We start from the raw sequence: 23,994 nt of genomic DNA on the forward strand, positions 1-23,994 counted from the left end.
TACCTTTATATAACTTGTGTACACACTGTCTCTGATATTCCCTGTGGTTTAAGTGCTTAATAAACACATACACCTCAAGTGTCCAATCCCTCCCCCATTTTTCAAACTGCACATTGTCACTTTTCCAACTGCACATTTCCCCCTAACTCTACATTCTGTGTCCCTAAAAACCAAAACCCTTGCATGCCAAGGATTGAACTGGGACCTTCTGCATGCAAAGCAAGTGGTCTACCATTGAGTTATGGCCCGTCTCCCTTCTAAAATAATGTGCTCCTGAATCTTTCTTAGGGAAAACAAACATTTATGTGGTGTTGGAGAAGAGCTTTGCAGATACCATGGACTGCAAAAAAGACAAATAATTGGGTGTTAGAACAAATTAAACCAGAACTATCACTAGAAGCTAAAATGATGAAACTGAGGTTATCATACTTTGGACACATCATGAGAAGACACGATTCACTAGAAAAGACAATGATGCTGGGAAAAACAGAAGGGAGTAGAAAAAGAGGAAGGCCAAACAAGAGATGGATTGATTCCATAAAGGAAGCCACAGACCTGAACTTACAAGATCTGAACAGGGTGGTTCATGACAGATGCTATAGGAGGTCACTGATTCATAGGGTCGCCATAAGTCGTAGTCGACTTGGAGGCACATAACAACAACAACAGTTCCCCCTCTTCCTATTTCCCTCCTCTCCAATCAAACACAAGTTTCATACAGTTGATTGCTACAGAAAACATCCCTAATAAGAAACCACCAAGGGTAGTCTGCCTGCTATTTTCAATTTGTTTCCCAGCTCCAGGTTTAATATGCTGAAAGCTGCTTCAATTTGGAAATCTTCTTTTATTGAAAAATTGTTGATGAGCAAAACGCATAATGCTGTCATATTACTCCCCGTCTTGTGCGCATCCCCTAGGCATTTGAACAGTCTTATCTTTGCTCCCTGGCTGTTCCTCAAGCATATTTACATTGTTAGCTGCACAAAAAAGGTATCATTATGTCAATAAGAGCAATTTAAGCATTAATAGGATGGTTACGGGCAGAAATGCAAGAGATTACTTTGTTTGCTATATACGAAAAGGAAAAAAAAATATGTCACAAGGGCATTTTTAATTGTTCTTTGTTACAGAATCTTATCTTTGGAAGAGCCCCAACACAGAAGAAGAGAGTTGTAGGAAAAAGAAATAAGAATGGAGACAAAACTGAAAACAGAATCCAGGAACAAGTGGAGGTCCTGCAACAACTGGAGAGCACCATGTTGGCTACCCCTGGTGTACTTATTCTTAATCCAAGAAGGGAAATAAACATTGCTAGGGAAAGTTAATTGTTAATGGACCCTTGCCCTTCCTGGCTCATTAGAAGTACCAGAGGGGGACTGGTCGATTGGGTCAGGGGAGTAGTTAATGCCTATCTAGAACAAGGCAGAATTCCATCATGCTTAAAGGAGGCAGTTATAAGACCACTGCTGAAAAAGCCCTCCCTGGATCCCTCTTTACTAGGTAACTACCAGCCAGTCTCCAATATTCCATTTTTAAGCAAGATAATAGAGCGTGTGGTGGTCGCCCAACTCCAGAGATTCCTGGATGATACGGATTATCTGGATCCATTTCAATCTGGTTTCAGGCCTGGCTATGGGACAGATATGGCTTTGGTCGCCTTGGTGGATGACCTATGCAGAGAACTGGACAGGGGGAGTGTGTCTCTGCTGGTTCTACTGGACCTCTCAGCGGCTTTCGATACCATCGATCATGGTATCCTTCTGGGCCGCCTTGCTGAGATGGGACTTGGGGGCACTGTGTTACAGTGGCTCCAGACCTTCCTGGAGGACCGAACCCAGAAGGTGGTACTGGGGGACTCCTGCTCGACCCCTTGGCCATTGTCCTATGGGGTCCCTCAGGGTTTCGTTTTGTCCCCCATGTCATTCAACATCTACATGAAACCGCTGGGAGAGGTTGTCCAGGGTTTTGGGGTTTGGTGCCATCAGTATGCTGATGACACTCAACTCTGTTTCTCTTTTCCACCTGAAGCCAAGGAAGCCATACAGGTCCTAAACCAGTGTCTGGCATCAGTGATGGACTGGATGGGCGCAAACAAATTGAGATTAAATCCTGACAAAACAGAGGTACTCCTGGTCAGCTGGAGGGCAGATCAGGGAATAGGGATTCAACCAGTGCTGGATGAGGTCACACTCCCCCTGAAGTCTCAGGTTCGCAGTTTGGGTGTACTCCTGGACTCAGCTTTGAATTTGGAGGCCCAGATTGCTGCTGTATCCAGGAGCGCATTTGTCCAATTAAAACTGGTGCGCCAGCTGCGCCCGTTCCTGGAGCTACCTGATCTGACTAGGGTGATGCATGCCTTGGTTACATCCCTCTTAGACTACTGTAACGCGCTCTACGTGGGGCTGCCTTTGAAGACTGTTTGGAAACTTAAATTGGTACAAAGAGCTGCAGCCAGAGTGCTAACCGGGGCTGGTTACAGGGACCATACAACTCCCCTGTTACAACAGCTCCACTGGCTGCCAATTTGTTTCTGGTCACAATTCAAAGTGCTGGTTTTGACCTACAAAGCCCTATACGGCTCAGGTCCAGACTATTTGACATATCGTATCTCCCTACATGAACCTGTCCGGGATTTGAGATCTTCAGGTGAGGCCCTTCTTGTGTTCCCCTCACCTTCGCAAGCACATATGACGCAGACACGAGATAGGGCCTTTTCGGTGGCTGCCCCTAGGCTGTGGAACTCCCTTCCGAGTGAGGTGCGATTAGCTCCCTCCTTGCCGTCTTTCCGGCGACAAGTAAAGACTGTTTTATTTCAACGGGCATTTGGGATTGAGAACGACCAGGATTAAGTGCCATAGGTTTGGTGATTACATTATATGATTTTATTATTTTAAATTGTCTGCTGTTTTTAACCTATATTTTATGGTTTTAATTTTTCTCATAGTTTAATTCTTTTTTAATAATATACTCTGTATGTTTTAATGGTGTTGTTTTTAGTTGTAAGCCGCTCTGAGTCCTATTGGAAAAAGGGCGGGGTAGAAATAAAGTTTATTATTATTATTATTGTTAATGTTAATTGTAGACTAAGGTTGGACAAATCTGCCCATTTTGGTTTCTATCCCTTTCTCATTTTCTCCAGTCTTAAGTTTGGTTCTCCAAATTGCCACGTCAGTTTGCATTTTTTTAAAAAAAGAAAAGTCTATGCAAAAAAGCATGCACACCTCTCCTAATATACACTTTTCTGCATGCAGTTTTTCCCCAACATAATGCATTTTGTATGTTATTTTCATTAATACACTTATTTTTGTGCACATTTCCCCTAATATGCACATTTTTGCTAAGTTCTTTTTAACTTTTTATTTGTTACAGAAAAAAAAAATCTACATTGACTCCAGAAAAATATACAGCAATCACAAGAGCAAAAGAAAAAAGAATTCACAGGATACACTGCTTATGGGTAATGGAGTACACTAAATCTTTTTACACTTACTGCTGTCGATAAATGGGAGTCCCTCTCTATTCCTCCCATATATTAACTAGAAATTAAACAACTAAACTAATTAACTGGCTAACTGAACCCTGCAAAAGAAGCCACACAGGTAAGTATTTAAAGAGGTTTTAAAGCTGTCAAATGTCATGTATCCAGTAATTTGCTAGACCATCATGTGGCTGGAACTGCTGAGTGGGACAAGTTGCAGAACTGCATCACGAGAAGTGAGAATTTCGAAGAGTAGCTGTGTTTTGGTTCCCATATTGGTTTAAGAAGTGCAAATCCTCCCCCTGGCATTACCGGTGGACAACTATTTGTCTAGTTGAAGGTTAGCCAATGTGGTACCCTTCAGATATTGCTGAATGGCAACTCTCATCCGTGGCCATTGGCCATGTTGGCTGGGACTGATGAGACTTGGAGTCCAGCAACAATTGGAGGGCACCAAGTTGGCTACCCCTGGTCTACTTATTCTTAAGTCCATAGATGACATCCACTTCTCACCCCACTTTGGACTCTGTGTCCACTTGGCTTGACAGTCCACTGCTATGTTCCCCAAATTCAAACACTGCCCTGACAACCTTCTGACACAGGAATGAGGGACCCCTTTCAATCCAAGGGACACCTTCCCTTCTGGGACACCTTCTGAGGGCCATGGGCCAGTGGTGGGCGGGGCAAAAGTGGGTGGAGCAACTAATGTAAATTTTATATCACATTTTGTATAGTAGGCTAGTTTCTACACATAAGAAACACCTCTTTATCCTCCATCCAGGCAAACATCATGAGAGTTCAAGGACACGTCAGAACCAGGCAAAAACGCACAAAGAAGTTGCAGATCAGGGGCAGGGAGGGTTGTGGCTTGAAGAGAGGGGGGTGGTCTGGGGAGAGTTGTGAGGGCTAGACGGAGAGGCCTGGAGAGTTACAATGGGCAACCATGATCCAATAATGCCTCTTGCTTTCCTGGACAGAGGAGAGAAAGGGTTGTGAGAGATGTGCATAGAAACTATATAATATATATATATAATGGTAACAATCATATTAATTGCTCCACTCCCTCTTGCCTCTGGTTCCCCTGGAAGGTTGCACAGAAGCTAATGCAGCCCTTTGGTTGCAAAAGTTTGCCCGTCCCTGATCTACTCTGACTGGCATGTGCTCTTCCAGTGTCTCAGGACACCACCAACAACAACAATCTGATCTCAGCTGTCAGGCTCTGAACCCAGGATCTTCTGCATGCAAAACATACACTCTGCTGTGGGGTAGCCCTTCCCAAAATGAAGGATGAGCTGTGTCACTCTCTCCAGAGAAATAAAGGAGCAATCTGTTTTCCGTGCCACACTTGTGTCATAGTCTCATAGTTCTATTATGCGCACTTATGAATGGGGATTCCCTCCAAACTACTGAACCATTCCCTTGCTTGCAGAGAAAGCCCTTTGAGGGGAAAAACACACACATACAGACAAGAATATCATTTCTGTTTGAAGCAGATATTTTTCCTGCTGTACATTTCTCTTGGCTACAGCTAATTGAAATTCAAATGATGTCCAGGGAGCTCTCAGGAGGTTGGACAACTTTAGCTCTGGTGAGATTTTATCATAACAAGTTAAACTGTGATTAAAAAGGAAACCATGCAAACTTAGTTCTTTCCCATGAATCTATGCCGGGGTCAAGACGCTTTGGGAGTTGGGGAGGTGGAAATGAAAGAAGGGAGAGGAACAGAAAGAAACTAGAAAGGAAAATCCACAAAAACCTCTAGGCATTTAAACATGTGGGATCACGTACAGTTCTCTAGTGGGAGGTACCCATCTGTGGTGTAGTGATCAGAGTGTTGGACTAGGACCTAGGGGACCAGGGTTTGAATCCTCACTCAGCTATGAAGCTCACTGGGTGACCTTGGGCCAGTCACTGCCTCTCACCCTAACCTACCTCACAGGGTTATTGTGGGGATTAAATGAGGGGGAGAAGAATCATGGACACCACCTTGAGGTGGGATTCCTGCATTGAGCAGGGGATTGGACTCAATGGCTTTATAGGCCCCTTCCAATTCTATGATTCTCAGAGCTTGGAAAAGTTACTTTTTTGAACTACAACTCCCATCAGCCCAATCCAGTGGCCATGCTGGCTGTCGCTGATGGGAATTGTAGTTCAAAAAAGTAACTTTTCCAAGCTCTGATGATTCTATGAATTGACAACTCTCTCTATATTATATTTTCGAAAGACAAGTCATCACACTGTCATGACCATGCACTTTGACATTATTGGAATAGGCAAACTTGCCTGTTCCCTTGTAAAAAGGGAGATGTTCCTGTTCACCTGTTTACCATGATGTAATTTCCTAATGGGTGGGGCTTGTTACCTGGCTTCCTCCTCCTTTGTCCTGGGGATTCTTGAATAATGCTGATTTCTTTACCTCTGGGAGAGGCCGCATGGCAGATGCTCTCTTGACAGCATCACTACCAAAGACAAAAAATGGACTAAGACTTCTATTTTTCTTTCATCTAAGCCAGAACCTATGTTTCCTGGACATATGAAAGGTTGTGAGTAAATATTCTTTATCTTTTTACCTAAGAAGGTTGTGTCTGCTTTTATTTGTGCCTAGGGAAAGGTGCGGACTTGGTTATATTCTCACTCTGCTGCTTGCATTTATATCTCTGCTAAGAAATAGAACCACAAACCTTAGTTCCTATTTCATTTTATATTTTTAAAATACCAAACAGACATGTGGGTACAGCAGCATATTGTCTAACAAAAAAAGAGATGGAGATGGGGAGGTGTTGGCAGTGCAAGACCTAGCACTTGGCAGCGGTGATGGCAATAGGAGAGGACAGCACACCAGGTCATGGTACCAGGAGTGAGAGAGGCATGGTGCTAGGCAGTGGCCTGGAATTTGACAATGGTGCCGGGAGCCAGAAATGTGTAGCACAAGGCATTTCATCACCACCATGTGAATCCAGAGCTTGGAAAAGTTACTTTTTTGAGCTACAACTCCCACGAGCCCAATCCCTGGGGCTGATGGGAGTTGTAGTTCAAAAAAGTAACTTTTCCAAGCTCTGGATTCACGTGGTGGTGATGAAATGCCTTGTACTACCATTTTACTACAGTAAATTTGTTATTACAAGTTAATATACATTAGCCATTTACGAAGGAGTCAGAGTCGGAGTTGGAGTTGGAGTCGGACAGTAGAAAAATAGAGAAGTTGGAGTCGAAGGTCTGGCATACCAACTCCACAGCCCTGGTTTATTGGCCATCATCCAGACCATTATTGCAACCAAGCTGCATGTCATCATGACAACACAGTCCAAAACTCCGTATGACCCCATTCATGTAAATGTTAAACAATGCAGGGGACAGAACCAACCCCTGCGGGACCCCATACTGGAGAGCCCACTGAGCCGAGCGATGCTCCCCAAGAACCCCCTTCTGGAATTGGCCATCCAAATAAGAACAGAACGACCACAATGCAGTGCCCCCAATACCCAACTGGGACAGTTGCTCCAGAAGGCTACCATGGTCGATGGTATCGAAAGTTGGGTCTGTAAAGCCAGGTAGTCTGAGGCCAAGGAGAATTCTCTCATAGCTCTGCCAGGGTATGTTGTGAGAATGTCGGAAGGAAGAATGAGGACAGTTATGGGATGGATCTGTGGCCTGGCCAGGGTGTGTGTGCTATCCAGGTGCCACCAACCCCACATAAGATGGTAGCAGACATCAGAGGACTGAGCAAGGATCATAACTCAGTGGAATCATAGAATCATAGATAAGTAGAGTTGGAAGGGGTCTATAAGGCCATCAAGTCCAACCCCCTTTACATACAGAAGGTCCCAGTTTCGATCCCTGGCATCTCCAGGTTGGGCTGGGAATGTTCCATGTCTGACACCTTGGAGAGTCGCTGTAAGTCAGTGCAGGCAATAGTAAGCTAGCTGGAGCAATGGTCTGACTCAAGCCAAGACAGCATCCTGTGTTCCAATGAACCAGAGGAATCCAAGACTGCTACCTCGCTGCATTTGTGCTCTTTCCTGAAGGCTGATATATCCCTTCCAGTAGCATCAGGGGTTACCTACTTTCAGAAACATTATTCTCGGGGGGAGTAAGAGAGAGGGGGGAAGAGGCCCTGGCAGCATTCACGTTTAATTACGTTATAAATGCTGCCGCCAGGGTTTAGGAGCATATAATTTCCCTCCCTTTCCATAATCCATCTCTGTGGGTATTAAAATAATGCTGCATTCCACATCTAAATGAGATGACAAACTGGATGAGGGTTCCCATTTATTTCTCCGGTAACCATGCGACCTTTTGGCAGGGGATGAGACTTGATTAAAAGCCATTGCAAAGGAAGCTTGGTGAGACCCAGGGAATGCAAGAGACCATGGGAATGAGAATAATCATCATCATTCAGACACCAGCCTTCCCTTCCCTCCTCCCCCCTTCCATGAGATCCTCAATTTGGCTGTGTGAAGACACGCAGGCATGCTTTTTGAAACATCACATCCCTGCATGCCACACTGAGTGGCGTCAGCCCAGTCCTAACAGATGGCACCTGATTCCCCCCGGGGATTCTCAGCCCCTATTTATTTCTGTCCTGGGCTGTAGGGCTGGTGGCCCCATGTCGGCAGGGCAGTGGAATCCGCTTCGGGTTTTAGTCTGAACCAGAGCTTGGAAGTAACTCGTTATTTTTAATGAGTTACTTGTAATTCGTTACAATTTTAAATAATGAGTGGGTAATTCCATTACATTTGGCAAGTAACGGAACGACTAGTAATTTCCCTACTTTTCAGCTGCAACTTTAACGTTTCCACGTTAGGTTGCACGTTACTTGGGGGCGGGAACAAGGGGAAGACAGCTCCTGGCTGTGATTGGTTAACACAAGACATGTGCCTCACACTGATTGGACCTCTGCACAGACTCTCTCTTCCCTCGTGATCTGTGTTAGGATGCACGAGGGAAGAGGTGAATAGGCAGGGCCTGCTAGCGTCTGAGAGGAAAAAATGGACGCCGGAGGAAAAAGCCAGGGCAAGGACAACAGAGGAGAAGGCAGCAGCAGAATGGCGAAGAGCTGTGGAGGTGAGTGATGATGATTTGTGTGTGTGTGTGTGTGTGTGTGCCCCCCGTGGCACCGTTCTGCCCCTCCACTGCCTCTCCTTGCCTCTGCCGCCCCCTCCATCAATCACAAGGCACTTCCAAAACTTCGGCCTACTCAGAGCTTGGAAAAGTTACTTTTTTGAACTACAACTCCCATCAGCCCTAGGCAACATGGCCACTGGATTAGGCTGATGGGAGCTGTAGTTCAAAAAAGTAACTTTTCCAAGCTCTGGCCTACTTCTCTTCCTTCCCCCCCTTTTTGAACTCTCCCCCTTGTTCCCATGTATACCTGTGTGCTGTATTTATCCAGACAGAGCACTCCTGCCTTTTAAAATGCTGGCTAGCTTTTTATTGTATATTTATTTGAACTCCATCTTTCTTTTTATTTGTATTTTTGTCCTGTTTAATCACAAGACTGAATTGTATGTGGGACAAAAACTGTCTCAGTAATAATAATAATAATAATAAAAATAAAAAATCATTAGGCGTATAATAAATGGCTTAAGGTTGATTTTTTTGTTCTTGGCAGAGATGAGGTGAGAAGTAGGGTCCTTGCAGCTCCTCCTCTCAGTCCCCCAGCTCTCAAACTCATGTTCTGTGAGAAAGAGAGAGATTCCCAGTCCCAGAGAGAGATAGACTGTTGACAATCTCTGCTAATATCTATACAAATGTACATAACATGCATCACCTGAACTCACATGATCTAGAGTTACCTTAGATCTTGCAAGATTTGCAAATGAGAAGCAATAGGGTTTTATATTAGTTCTGATTGTCTATTGGGCTATCATAGGTTATATGTTTTTTTCATTTTCTATGGCAAAAACTCCAACTTCAGTGGAATTTATGTGATGTGTTCTAATCATTTGAATTTGGCTAATGAATGCTTTATTCTTTCATCAGAACTTTAGCAGTAGTACTAAAATATTAATAAAAAAGAAAAGGGAAAGAAAAAATACTTTACATACATCATTCAGCTGTATTGCTAATTATAGATACAGATATAAAAGATAAACGCCATTTTGTCAAAAGTATTTTTGTCTACATTTTATACCTCATCCTTGGTTTTCCAAGCTTGGCATGGAATGCTTCTCATACAGAATTAATTTGAAATGCTGCATATTTATTATCATAATCATCATATTCAAAATAAAAAATATATGTACCACCTTCAAGTTGATTCCAACTTATGGTGACCCTATGAATAGGGTTTTCATGAGGCTGAGAGGCAGTGACTGGCCCAAGGTCACCCAGTGAGCTTCATGGCTATGTGGGGATTTGAACCCTAGTCTCATTTTGTTCTCACAACAACCCTGTGAGATAGTAGGTTAGACTGGCCCAGGCAGGGTTATTCAGTGAGCAAAAATGATGCAAATAGGATCTCTTTTAATTGTGCTATCGACCTGCTTACTTCCACTCTGACTGGGGGATCTTGCAGCATGGGGAAGAGATGGGGGCACATCACAGCTGAAGTTCACCCATATAGGAGCATTATCTCTTGTTTATTACAGAGACGCCTGTTGCAGGTTTTGCTGCTGAGAGCAGCAGTCAGTTAGTGCGGCCACTTGAGTCACAGCTTGTTGATCCTGAGGAGGCAAAACTAGAAAGTGAGGTTCAGAAAGGAGGCCCTGTGCATGAGGAGGAGGAGGGCATGAAACAGTGCCAGTTGCCCACAGCCACATCTGCAGAACAGCAAGTACCATGGTTTGGCTTTGAGAAAGCTTGTACATTTGTGAGCCAGAGTGGGAAAAAAGTTGCTGTACGATGCAATTACTGCCTTCCAAGGATCAAAAATCTGAGATCAGCTGTTTCCTCCTCATCCAATGTGAAGAAACATTTTGAGGTAAGCCTTTGTCATGCTGGTCCTCAAAGAGTGTCCATTGTCTATTTATGTTTAAATTGTGAAGTTCCTCTTCCATTTTTTCTTGGATTCATGCTTTGTTCTTCCTCAGAGGGCACACCCTGAGAAGCTGAGAGCAATTGAAGAAGCAATAAAGGCAAGGAGACGTGGCCTTCCTGAACCAATGCATGACACCCCTCCTCCCAAAATGCTGAAGCAGCAGCAGACAACCCTTGAGAGGTGGGGATCTGGCAGGGAGCCTGTCACCCAGAGCAATCTCGACAGGAGAATCATTGATTTCATTGTAGAGGAGACATTACCACTTCAGACTGTGACAAACCATCATTCATTAATCTGGTTTGCATTGGACTCCCCAAAGATCTCACCATCATATGTGCCAAGACTCTGAGAGACAGAATTGAGAAGAGAGTATGCCACATGAGAGAAACTCTTGCAAACCAAATGGGTGCTGTGGCATATATAGCAACCACTGCAGATTGTTGGACCAATGGCAAGAAGAGTTACTTTGGGGTAACAGCCCACTGGATCAACCCAACTGCCCTGAAAAGTGAGGTCGGGGCCTTGGCTTGTAAGCGTCTGAAGGGGCGCCATACATACGATGTCCTTTCAAAAGCACTGCATGATGTACATGTGCAGTACAGGATCCACAACAAAGTTATGTGCACTACTACAGACAATGGCTCCAACTTTGTGAAAGCGTTCAGAGTTTTCATGGCCAAAGAACCAGTGGAAGCTGCAGGCACCAGTGACGATGATGGTGATAACCAGCAGGAGGAGGAGGCTGAGGTGGAGTTTGTGCCTATCTGTGAGATCCTGGACACAGGACCTGAGGCAGAGGAAGAAGCTGCAGACTCAGGAGAGGATTTTGTTTTACCACCACACCAGAGATGTGCTAGCCACACCCTCAACCTTGTGGCAACACAAGACATAGAGGCCATGCTTTCTGACTCCTCCAAAAGTAGTCTTCTTGGTCATTTCAAGAAACAGTTTCGTTCCTTGATGGGAAAGTGCACCAAGTTGTGGTCCAAGCAGAACCAGTCAGCACAGATTGCTGAGTATATCCATGCGCAATATGGTGTGTATCTGAAGGTACCGAATAAGACCAGGTGGAATTCCACCTTTGATGCGTTGAAGCAACTACATGAGCTCCTGTCAACTGTGCCACTAAAAATGCATGCCATAATGGACCACTGCTCCTTGTCCAGGATCACAGCTGCCGAGATTGAAGTGGTACAGGAATACACAGAGATTATGGAGCCACTAGCCCAGTCCCTAGATATCCTGCAACGGGAGAACGGCATGTTCATGGGGTATTTGCTACCAACGCTCTGCAATCTGGACCGCAAGTTAGAAGGACTGGAAAACAAACCTGAGAGGTACACATACTGTTTTCAGCTGCTGAGAGGTGTGCGCGAAGCCCTAAGAAAGCGGTTTGCAGCTATCTGGGAGGACAAGAGGCTTCTTCTGGCAGCCTGCCTACACCCTCGCTTCAAACTAGATTGGCTGGAATCGTTTCAGGCCACCACCCATACCAACAAGTAAGAACGTTAGGGAAGCCCTTTGGGTGGATTACTCCAAGGGAAATGTTGTCTCAAGGGAGGCATCAGAGGGCTTAAGGTGGTAGGCAGGGGCTGGGCCTTTTCTTCCTGGGGCTCCTCATCACAACCTTGGGTTGCTGCAGGTAATCCTTAAGGGTCTGCTGTGCTGCCCCATGAGTGGGGTGACTTGGTCACCTTCCTACCTTCCATGTCATCATCCACAGGCTCAGGCTGGACCCTGAACCAGGGGACATGACAAGCATCAGGAAGTGAAGAGCCGATGATGGTTTCCTAACATATATGTGTTAACATATCCTCTCTCTTTCTTAGATACACAATGGAAGCCTTGCTGAAAGCTGAAATAAAGATGGGTGTACTTAATGAGGACAGTGATCAGTCTTCAGATAAAGACCAGGAAGGAGATGACTTAGAAGATGACTTCTTTAACTTTCTGCCCCAGGGCAAGAAGTCAGCAGTGGACACTGCTGAGGAGGAACTGGTGAGGTACCTGAGGTCTCCCAGCAGGGAAGTGTCAGCACTCCATGGCTTTCCACGTGTGCTGCGGTGTTTTTTGCAGCACAACACAGGCATGCCTTCAAGCGCCGCAGTAGAACGCCTGTTCAGTACTGGTGGCAACGTAATGACTGTAAAAAGACATTCCTTGTCTGACATGCTCTTTGAGCATCTTGTTCTTTTGAGACATAACAGAAACATATTATAAAAGCATTTCAAGTGTAAAATTTGATTTCAAGAGTTGGGGTATCTTCATTGCTTGGGGGGATGTGAGATTCTGTTATGCCACTATGTTAATCTTATGGATAATTTTTTTGATTCTACTACCCCCTGTGTGTGTGTGTTTATTTTTAATATTGTTTTAGGCTTCTTAGATGTGCAGCAGCCAAGGCCAGCACCTTGTAGGAGTTTTTTTTTAAAAGTAACTGAAATGTAATTGTAGTGATTACTTTTGAGAAAAAGTAAAGTAATCAGTTACTTTCAGAGCAACTGTGATTGTAACGGTAATTACTACTTTTTTGGGCCAAGTAATTGTAACTGTAATTTATTACTTTTTAAAAGTAATCTTCCAAGCTCTGGTCTGAACTTAGTCTGGGACAGCTCCTTGAAAGGTCAGGGTAAAGCCCAGAACGGATTCCACTGACATGGAGCCACCAGCCAGCATTAATGCCCTTCCCATGGCAGTACATGAAGCAGCAACCAGCCATTGCTTCAGATGTCATGCAAACATGCAAAGGCTTCTCTTTTTGCCCGGGCTTTCCCAGGCCCATAAGATCAGGTCCTGCTTTATGTGTCTGAATCTCCTGAATTCCTGTTTCATATGTTTTCATTTGCTTTTATGCTGCCCTTTTATTTGGCTTTGGGTTGCATTTTTGTTTTAAATATATTGTTTGTATATTAACATTTTAAAATGTATATATATGTTCAGTGGCTAATAAATGCTTTTAAATAAAATGGACAAACAAATAAATAAACCGGAAGGTGCTGGGGCTTTTAAGCCTCTCTTGCAGTCACAACCTTTGCCAAGGATGCAGCCCGTCCCACTTCTCCCAGACATGTGGAACATAGCAAGGTGCTTTCTACTCAATCAGACCCTTGGCCCATCTACTTTACTATTGTGTACACTGACCAGGAGTGGCTCTCCAAGGTTTCAGGAAGGGAATCCCTCACAGTCCTCCCTGGAGATGCCATGGGGGACTGAATCATCATCATCACCACTGTTTATTTGTATGCCCCCTTTCCATAACAATTTATGCACAAGGAGGCTCACAGCATGAACAGAAAAAAAGTTACACAACTCACTGTAAGAAATAAATTTGAATGGTCAATAAATTAACAAAAACATCATAAAAAACATGCATCCTTATAATTCCTAATAAAACCCAACAATAAAATGCAGAAGCATAATCCCAATAACAGCAAAACAAAAAACCAACCATCAGAAATTAAACTTTTACCCAAACAGAAGCCCCTAAACAAAACTGCTTGGGCAGTTTTGCTATTCAGTCATTTTTGACAGTGGCAGAAAGGTCGCCTCTGCACGTGCTGGGAGTCACTCAAGTTTTCACCAATAAAGCACAAATTCCTGGGGCGACCGACTGCTGGCACAGCAAAAGAGTTTCCAGAACGATGCCATTCTGAGCTGTAGGAAAGGGAGAATGGAAAATCAGGCCCATCTAATCCAGCACTCTGCTCTCCCAGAGGCCAACCAGATGCCCCAATGGGAAACCCAGAAGCAGGACTCAAGGGAGAGCACTCTCCCCTCTTGGGATTCCCAGTGATGGGCATGCAGAGGCATACTGTCTCCGACAGTGGAGAGAGAACATCGTCATCATGAATTTGTCTAATCCTCTTTTAAAACCATCCAAGTTGGTGGCCATCATTGCCTCTCGTGGGAGCGAATTCCATAGTTTAACTGTGCACTGTGTGAAGAGTAGAGTCGGAAGGGGCCTATAAGGCAATCAAGTCCAACCCCAATGCAGGAATCTAACTTGAAGACAACTTGAATCTAACCTGTCTGGCTGCCTCTTGAAGGCCTCCAGTGTTGGAGAGCCCACCAGCTCCGTAGGTCATTGGCTCCATTGTCGTACCACTCTAACAGGAAGTTTTTCCTGATGTTCAGTTGAAATCTGGCTTCCTGTAACTTGAGCCCATTATTCTGAGAAGAGATCCTCCTCTGTGTGGCAACCTTTCAAGTACATGAAGAGTGCTATCGTATCTCACCTCAGTCTTCTCTTCCCAAGGCTAAACATGGCCAGTTCTTTCAGTTTTTCAGTCCTTTCAGTCTTTCCTCATATGGCCTTGTTTCAAATCCCCTGATTATCCTCATTGCCCTCCTCTGAACTCATTCCAGTTTGTCTGCATCCTTCTTAAAGTGTGGTGTCCAGAACTGGACACACTACTCAAGATGAGGCCTCACCAGTGCCAAATACAATTTGGAAAGTATGTTTCTGTTAATGCAGCCTAAAATAGCATCTGCCATTTTTACAGCCACATCACACTGTTGGCTCATATTCAGTTTGTGATCAACAACAATTCCAAGATCCTTCTCACATGTAGTATTGCTGAGCCACATATTCCCCATCTTATAACTATGCATTTTGTTTCTTATTTCCAGGTGTGGAACTTTGAATTTCATAGAACAGAAGGGGCCTATAAGGCCATCAAATCCAACCCCCTGCTCAATGCAGGAATCCAAATCAAAGCAATCCTGACAGATGGCTGTCCAGCTGCCTCTTGAATGCCTCCAGTGTCAGAGAGCCCACTACCTCTCTAGGTAATTGATTCCATTGTCGTACCCCTCTAACAGTTAGGAGGTTTTTCCTGATGTCTAGTCGAAATCTGGCTTCCTGCAACTTGAGCCCATTATTCCGTGTCCTGTATTCTGGAATGATGGAGAAGAGATCCCGGCCCTCCTCTATGTGACAACCTTTCATGTACTTGAACAGTGCTATCATATCTCCCCTCAGTCTTCTCTTCTCCAGGTTAAACATGCCCAGTTCTTTCAGTCTCTCCTCATAGGGCTTTGTTTCCAGTCCCCTGATCATCCTTGTTGCCCTCCTCTGGGACTACAAAGGTAAAATTTAATGCAGAAGACATAAACTCAGTGTCAGGTCTACCTTCAACCCCTGTTCTCACTACCACTGACAGAAATTTAGCCAGTTTTACTGCTGTTCCCCTGAAATCACCCCCTTTTTTTCATCCCCAGTTCCCCAACTCTGCTGAAAGTTCCAGGTTTAAAACTTCCTGCTTGGTCTTAGTTCACATATGCTGTCCGAGTAACCCTAGAAAGCAAGTATTATTACCCTAATTTTACACTGCTGGGGTGAGGAGGCAGAGAGATGGCAGACTTGCCTAAAGCCTTCCAGGAAGATTCAAGACTTGGGATGTGAATAACCACACTCTTAGCCACTGCGCCAATTCACACTTCAAGGCTCCTCTTGGCTGCGCCACACACTGTGGTCGGCTCCACATACACCTTCAACACACCTTTTGAGTGATGTCGGTCGGCCCTTTTCAGACCAGGAATGTCTTTCAGGACCAGCTGGGACCCATTATGGCACAAATGGACAAAACTTTTCCTGCTGTGTATAAAAGTAATATATTTTATCAACCCCAACAGCAAGACATTCAGGCTCACAGTCTCCAAGGAATGGCAAGCCGTTCCCCACCTCTGAATATATGTGGATTCTTGTATTATTATATCGGATGTTAACTTTACTGCTTCAATAGATGCACAATGCACTGAAATTACTGGTGCTGAGGCAGCTGTGCTTTGTGAATTCCCTGGCCTTTGTACATGAGAGAAAATAAAATCAACAGTAATGCTGCATTAACAGCAGCAAAGCTTTCGCACCTTCAATTTCCTTGTTTTATTTTGCTTTACAGAGGAACGAGTGGTGAAAATAATAATGGGAGATCAAGGAGGAATGATGGATGCAAATCAGCATGTGTGGAAGGCTACAAATGCACAAAGCTAAAATCCCTTTAAAAATGAATACAAAAAAGGGCTTTTGAACTGGATTGCCATCTATAAGGATCACACTGGTCAACACTAATTTTATTGCCAATGATGTTTGATCGATTTTAGGGTAACTTTGTGTCGCTGATTCCGAATATGGCATTGGTTTTGCTAGATTGGCTCTAATTTTTGAGATAATGGATGCCCCCATTGAAAAACATAACAAATTCAAAAAATTTAATGGTCAGGCATAGCCTACCCACAAATGACATGGAAACTGTCTCAAATCATACAAAAGTAAACACATGAAATACCTAATGGCATTGTATTCAGTACAATAACATTAAAACAAAGTAAGCTGATTCAGATAATCACAATTAATGCATAGAAAAACGCTGTGTGTACGCCTTTCTTTTATGTGGGGCATCAGGACAATCACGTTGGAGGCTCCAGCAGTAGTCTGCCTTCATGTGTCTGTCCCATCTGCCTTGATACCTTTCCTCCATCACCTTTATATCCTGATAGAACCTCTCCCCTTGTTCCTCACTAAAATCACCAAGATTATCCGGAAATCTGTCTAAGTGGCTATGGAGATAGTGTACCTTTATGCTCATATTAGTACCCAAATGTTTAAAGTTAGTGAGCATGTTTTGCACCAATTCTTCATAATTGTCTGCTTTGTGGTTACCCAAGAAGTTCTTGACAACTGAGACATAACTGCACCAGGCAGAAGCTTCAACATCATTCATAAATTTAGTGAAATTCAAATCATTGATGAGTTTACGAATTTTAGGACCATCAAAGATTCCTGCTTTTAGTTTTTCCATAGTCAGTCCAAGGAACGATCTACAAATGTATTTGAAGCAATCACCATCTTTGCCCAAGGCCTTAACAAATTGCTTCATCAGTCCAAGCTTGATATGGAGTGGTGGGAGAATGAGTTTTTCTCTTGTCAACCAATGGCTTGTTAATGATGTTCACTCCACCTACAGTCATGAGTTCCCTTGAAGGCCATGTCACTTTTTTCCAATGATCTCGCTTTGCCCTACTATCCCACAAGCAGATGAAACAAGGGTACTTCGTGTATCCACTTTGCTGCCCAAGCAAGAAGTTCACCATCTTTAGTTCAACACAAATAGACCACTGGTGCTCATGATAGCAGAGCTTCTGCAAGACCATTTTGATATTTTCATATTCTTCTTTAAGTTTTGTTGAGTGAGCAATTGGAAGAGATGCATAGCAGTTACCATTGTGCAATAAAACACATTTCAAGCTTCTGGTGGAGCTGTCTATAAAAAGCCGCCAATCTTCTGGTCGATATTCTGGTAGTCCCATTTGAAGAAGAAGTCCAGGAATGTTATTGCAGTATACAAGTTCTTCATCTTGGCTGAAGTATGGAAGAAGTCCCTCCTCTCTTGTCCGATAAGCTGTTATGTTAGCTTCCGGCTGTAGACAGTTCTTTTCCATTAGCCTGGATGCTAAAAGTTCAGATGCTTGCTTTGACAGACTGAAGTCTCGTATCAGATCATTGAGTTCCTTTTGGGAGAACTGCTCAGGTGTTGAAAAGCTTTCTTCATATCCACTTCCAGGGCTACCACCTGTGCTACACTCCACGTCCAGCATTTCTTCAACATCTGACAATGGAAGGTCAGGCAGTGAGGTAAACACTGGTATGGGAACGTCTTCGCTGTGTGGCACAGGTTGCCTTGCTGAGTACAAATCAGGATACTCCCACTTATGTTTCATGTAGCGATTGAAGCCTTTCACATTCACAACACAAAAATAACAATCATCGTGATGGTTTTGCGGCTCTCTCCACACCATAGGCACACCAAAGTTTAAACATTTCCTTTCTCCATTTTTCCACTGTCGTAGGCACTCTACACAGGTTTTGCAAACCTTATGGGGAGCCCAAGACTTATCTTGATCTCCAAGCTTCACTCCAAAATAAGCAAGATATGCTTGTTTTACAAAGTCAGTGATGTTTTTTCTTTGTTTTTGCAGAGTGTATTCGCCACCAGGGCCGGCTCCAGGAATGCAGGGCCCCTTGGGCATTAGCCTGCCCTGGGCCCCTCTGCTTCCCTTCTGTGATCCCGTGGATCGCAAGATGAGCTTCCGAACCGCCCGCCATCCCCCGCCATCCCCAGCGCTTCACCTACCTTTCTCTGCTGTTCACGCAGGGTTGCCATCAATAAAGATGGCGGCCGAGGTTTCCATAAGGGACTGAAGCCTTTGCCACCATCTTGGTTGATGGCATGCAGCACGCGCATTGCTGCCATCAACCAAGATGGCGGCAGAGGCTTCAGTCCCTTACGGAAACCTCGGCCGCCATCTTTATTGATGGCAACCCTGTGTGAACAGCAGAGAAAGGTAGGTGAAGCGCTGGGGATGGCGGGGAATGGCGGGCGGTTCGGAAGCTCGTCTTGCAATCCGTGGGATCGCGGAAGGGGAGTGTAGGGCCCCCCAGGGGCTCCTAGAGCTGCACGGCCCTCGGGCCAGTGCCCAATCTGGCCGCCCTTTGGAACTGGCCCTGTTCGCCACAAATGTAGCAGAATGCATTAGGATTGTTTAAGCAGCCTCTTTGTGACGAACTCATATTCCTCTTCAAAAAAAAAAAAAGTATCAATATGATATTATATGCAATGGATAAACTTGCAAAACAATGTTCTAGAGTAAAAAGACAGACAAAACCCTGCTGCATATGTCAGCAGCTACAGGTCGTATTGGGCTACAATCGTCATTTGCGGGGTATCCATTATCTCAAAAACTAGAGCCAATTCGGCAAAACTAATGTCATTTTTGGATTTAGCACCCCCAAAATACCCTAAAGTCATTCAAACATCCTTGGCAACTAAAAAAAATTTTTTTGTTGGGCTGTGTCATCAGTCCTACAGGCAGCACTAGATGTTACCTAGGAAAAATGGACTATGCCCAGTAATAAAGGGAGAGGTTAGGGGAGGGTCAATGGGTGGGGAGAGGGGATTCTCCCACGGGACAGTTTAGCAGGGAGGATCAGTGGGCATTAAGTAAGGGGAGCCAAAAATTATCCCTGCAGTTCTCACCTGTGTGCTCTTTGAGCCCACATCCCACATTTTTTCAGCAAACATGCAGTTGCGTAAATAACAGCTAGGTCTGTCCAACACATACACACTTCAAGAATCACAGGTAAGCAATCTCCCTGTAAAAAATGCACGATATCTGCAATGGGCTGAACTGATCACTTGCGGAGAGTTAGGGATCACCAAAGCAGTGTATTGAAAACAATGGACATTTGCCAAGGACATTTGCCTTGTATTCCTATACGCATATGACTGTAGTCTATATGACTGTAGTCTTCAACATGGGGTGGAGGTAGGTATTTATAAGGAAATGCTACGGTAAGATTAAAGGGTTTTTGTCTTGAGTTAGCTTGATGGCATATGAATCAAGTTTCTTTTAATAATATTAATAACATAATATGATGTTTCTAAGATATTTGTAACCCCCTCAATCAGAAAGGCTCCTGACAAGGATCACTTTTATTTCTTAAACCATCCTGCAACAAAATCCTATCCCAGGTGTACTCTTCATTTCAGAACTAACACAGAAGTAGACCTACAGTGTTGTTGCCCTTCTATGACATTGTCACCTGCACAGGAAGAAACGATGTCTCCAAATTTCAGCTACTTACCATTTAGAGTTTTCTTTTTCTAACCAGAAAAAGGTGCCAGGCCATATGATATCCCAAGTAATGTATCAATATACATAGCTGTTGGGAAACTTTTCTGCCCCAGTGTAACATGCTATGATACTTTTTTTCCTAACAAAAACTGATCCAGGAAAACAGATTGTTAAGTGTCCATGCAGGATTTTCTTCAAGGAAAAAAACAAAATAAAAAGTGTCTGGAACAAAAATATCTGAAAGTCTAGGAATTTGGGCCAGTGGGATGATTTTTTTTGTCCCAATCAATGGGAAACATTCAGATTAAAAGAAAAAAAGTCCTATGAATGGGAAATGGATCTGAATCCAGGAAGCAGACCTAAGTGCCATTTTTCTGACACCAAACAGAAGGATTTGTTTTGGGACATTTGGGATATTTTACTATCCCAAGCAGAGCTTGGAAAAGTTACTTTTTTGAACTACAACTCCCATCAGCCCAATCCAGTGGCCATGCTGGCTGGGGCTGATGGGGAGTTGTAGTTCAAAAAAGTAACTTTTCCAAGCTCTGACCCAAGTTACATTGGAATTTTGCTTGGAGTAGTTAAATGTCCTGAACTGTTTGTGCAAGTTTTCAAGCTTGGCTTTAAGAAGTTAAAAAACAAACCAACAAAAACCACCAGTTTATATCTCAGTCACCCAAAAGATTTCATTACCTACTTCAAGGTCACAATGCTCAACCAAAAACATTTTAAGGGCTGATCAAACATACGTTTGCTGAGATTGAGTCCCTTTGCATGTTTGACATCGCTTCATTAATGCTTTATCATGACTTGAGTTGCTTTGGTTACCTTGGTACAAATACTTATCACACAAATAGCATTAATGCATTTTGAGCCGCATCCCACGTACCGCAGGGATAGGTGAAAATTTAGATTCAGTTTGCATTTCAAGCAGAATTTACCAATTTCACAATTTCTGAAACAATATGAGAACCGAAACTCAGCCATCCTTCGAAATTTGCATCTATTAGAATTTTGGGATGCATCTCACCTACCAAGCAACACTTACAAAAATGGATATAATTAGGGGGAAGTGTGCATAAAGATGAATACATGAGTGAAAATAACATACAAAATGGCATTATGTGATGAGAAATGGCTTGCAAAAATGTGCACTTAAGTCAAAACTGCCTGCAAAATGTGTTTATTTGGGGAAATTTACACTAATATGGTGGAGAATTTTCATGAGAATTTTTTTTAAAAAAAATTGCAAATCACTGTAGAAATGTAGAGAACTGAAAAATTGGAAAAATGAGAGACGGAGAAAAGCGAAACAGACAGATCTTTCGATCTCTAATGTACCACCATATATCCAGATTGTGCTGATATAAACTTTACCCCACTCTGGCCCCAAAGATATAACATGGTTTCATGTTGAATGAAATTATGTCCTTTGATCACGACTTTCCCAAACAGTCTCACCCTGTAGCAGGGATGTGGGAACTTTTTTCCTTTTATACTTTTCATATGTAAAGTGTTGAGCTATAGTTGGCAGAGCTTGGAAAAGTTACTTTTTTGAACTACAACTCCCATCAGCCCAATCCAGTGGCCATGCTGGCTGAGGCTGATGGGAGTTGTAGTTCAAAAAAGTAACTTTTCCAAGCTGTGATAGTTGGCTACATTTGTTCTCTGCTTTGTCTGTAGGTCACACTCATTGTTTATAAGATCCAGGGATGCCAAAGGAGCACAACAGCATTTAGCTGATAAAAGTTTACAGTTCCCCCTGAAGAAGACCTATATAGGTTGAAACACATTTAGGATATATTCAGCACAAAGACATTTTATTGTTATACATTATTGTTTTATACATGGTTTTATGAATGCTAGCCGTTTTATGCATATTAAACTTATATTTATTAGAAAGACCTAGCACAAGGAATTGTATTGTAGTGATACATACGGAAGTTTTTATATTTTATGATCGATAGCCATTTCAAACAAAATAAAATTGCATGCAATGTTTGAATAAATAGATCATCTAGCCCAATCGAATTCTTCCAGGAAACTTTTTCTACCCCAGGGGCCACACTCCCTTCCAGGAAACCTTCTGAAAATTAGGTGGGCAGGGCCAGAGACAAAAGTGGGCAGAGCAATACATGTAAATGTTTACCTTTGCATAATAGGCTACTATCAACACACACTCATGCACACCTCGATGCTGGACTAGATGGGCCACTGGCCTGATCCAGCAGGCTCTTCTTATGTTCTTATCCTCTATCTAGATGAGCAAGACTCATTACCAGAGTTTTATTCTGTATAGCCATGGTGACTCCAAAAGACCACCCACAACAGGATGGAGCAACTGGAAGACGAATACAGGATGAGTCCTGTTGGATCATCCTAAAGGTGCATCTAGTCCAGCAGCCTGTTCTCACAGTGGCCAACTAGACGTCTATGGGAGGCCCACAGGGAAGCCAAGAGGACAGGCCTCTTCTGCAGTTGCTCACCAGGTTGCGTGCATGTGTGAGTGAACTCATGTACAAGACTAGTTGCCACTGATAGCCTTATGCTCCACAAATTAAAGCTGCCTAAGGTTGGGGTCATCACCACATCCTGTAGTAGTGAATTCTATACCTTATCCATGTGGCACATGAAGAACTAGATTATAAGAATCTCATAACTATAATTATAGGGACCTTCAGGCTCAGTTGCACCCACCAAGCGCTTACCCAGAACTACTGAAAATGTCATGGAAGAGCCTAGGCCAGCCTTTCCCAAGTTGGTGGCCTCCAGCTGTTCTGGTTAAGTCTGATAGGAGCTGTAGTCCAAAACCTCTGGAGGCCACCATCTCAGAGAGATCTGTCCTGGACCCTGGTCTCCTCTAGAGGTTGCTGGCCCTATGGTTTACATAACCCTCACCCGCAACAAGCTTATTTGGCCAAAGTGCTACAGGGAGGTGGGGAAATCTGCATGTGTCAGGAATGAAGAGATGGCAAAGTGATGCTTTGCACCATGCAAACCATTGGTGACTAATGTCAAGAAGAAAATTAGAGGTCAGAGTATGTGCTCAAAATGTATTGTACTCTTAAAGCTGAATAAATGCTGCACTTACCTGCTTCTTACTGTTCTGTCCCTTGGGAAGAAGGGCTTTCGATTTCTCTGCGATTTTCTACAAACAGAAATACAACAGCAGAATTAGTGGTCGGAACAGAATAGAAACGTATAATACACTTGTTTATTCATAGAGACAGAGAGAGAGGGAGGGAGAGAACAAGAGAGGGAGGAATAAGGGGGAATGATCAAACTCTATAATTGCAGAATAGGGGAAACCTGTTTTGAAAGGATAGGCCTTTGAGAAATCAGAAGTAATTTTAACTTCAAGGGTGACAGGGTTATCAAGAGCAAACCACACATTTAAAAAGTGACAGGCCCAAGTGTGGGGAAACAGCAATTTGCCACTCAAGAACAGCTCCTTGACGCAACCAGGCCATTCAGGGAAGAGGAATATGCAATGGATAATCTTGTTACATTGCAATTTATTAAAAATAAATATATAGGTAGAAAGCTGCATAGGCAGATTCTCCCGGAACATGCATTACTGAACAAGAGTGACCCCCATTGCAGAGAGACACTGGTGTTGCTGAGCACATTCTTTCCAGATACATCAAGTCAGTATTATGATTATGAAGCAAGGAAAATGCCTTGGTGCCTCAATAGCTCAAAGTCATTGCAAAGTAGTAGTTAAAGTGTTGGACCTGGTCCAAATTCTCACTGAACTATGAAGCTCAGTAGGTGACCTGGGCACAGTCACAGTTTCTCAGCCTAGCCTACCTCATAGGGTTGGATGTTAGGATAAAATAAGGAAAGAGAGAACTGTGCAATGATGATGATTATAATATATCCAACACTGCACAAACAGAATTCC

At 43.5% G+C, this 23,994-nt stretch overlaps 1 protein-coding gene across 3 annotated transcripts in view; it reads right to left on the reverse strand.

The window, feature by feature from the left end:
* TSNARE1 (t-SNARE domain containing 1) overlaps positions 1 to 23,994 on the reverse strand; it is a 647,930-nt gene that overhangs the window by 285,348 nt on the left and 338,588 nt on the right. For all 3 annotated transcript variants that reach the window (XM_061608012.1, XM_061607992.1, XM_061608002.1), the window contains one exon: positions 23,182 to 23,238. In XM_061608012.1, the coding sequence (XP_061463996.1) occupies positions 23,182 to 23,238 (57 nt within the window). The remainder of the gene's footprint in view (positions 1 to 23,181; positions 23,239 to 23,994) is intronic.

The sequence above is a fragment of the Rhineura floridana genome, chromosome 1, assembly GCF_030035675.1.
Source record: "Rhineura floridana isolate rRhiFlo1 chromosome 1, rRhiFlo1.hap2, whole genome shotgun sequence".
NCBI lineage: Eukaryota > Metazoa > Chordata > Lepidosauria > Squamata > Rhineuridae > Rhineura > Rhineura floridana.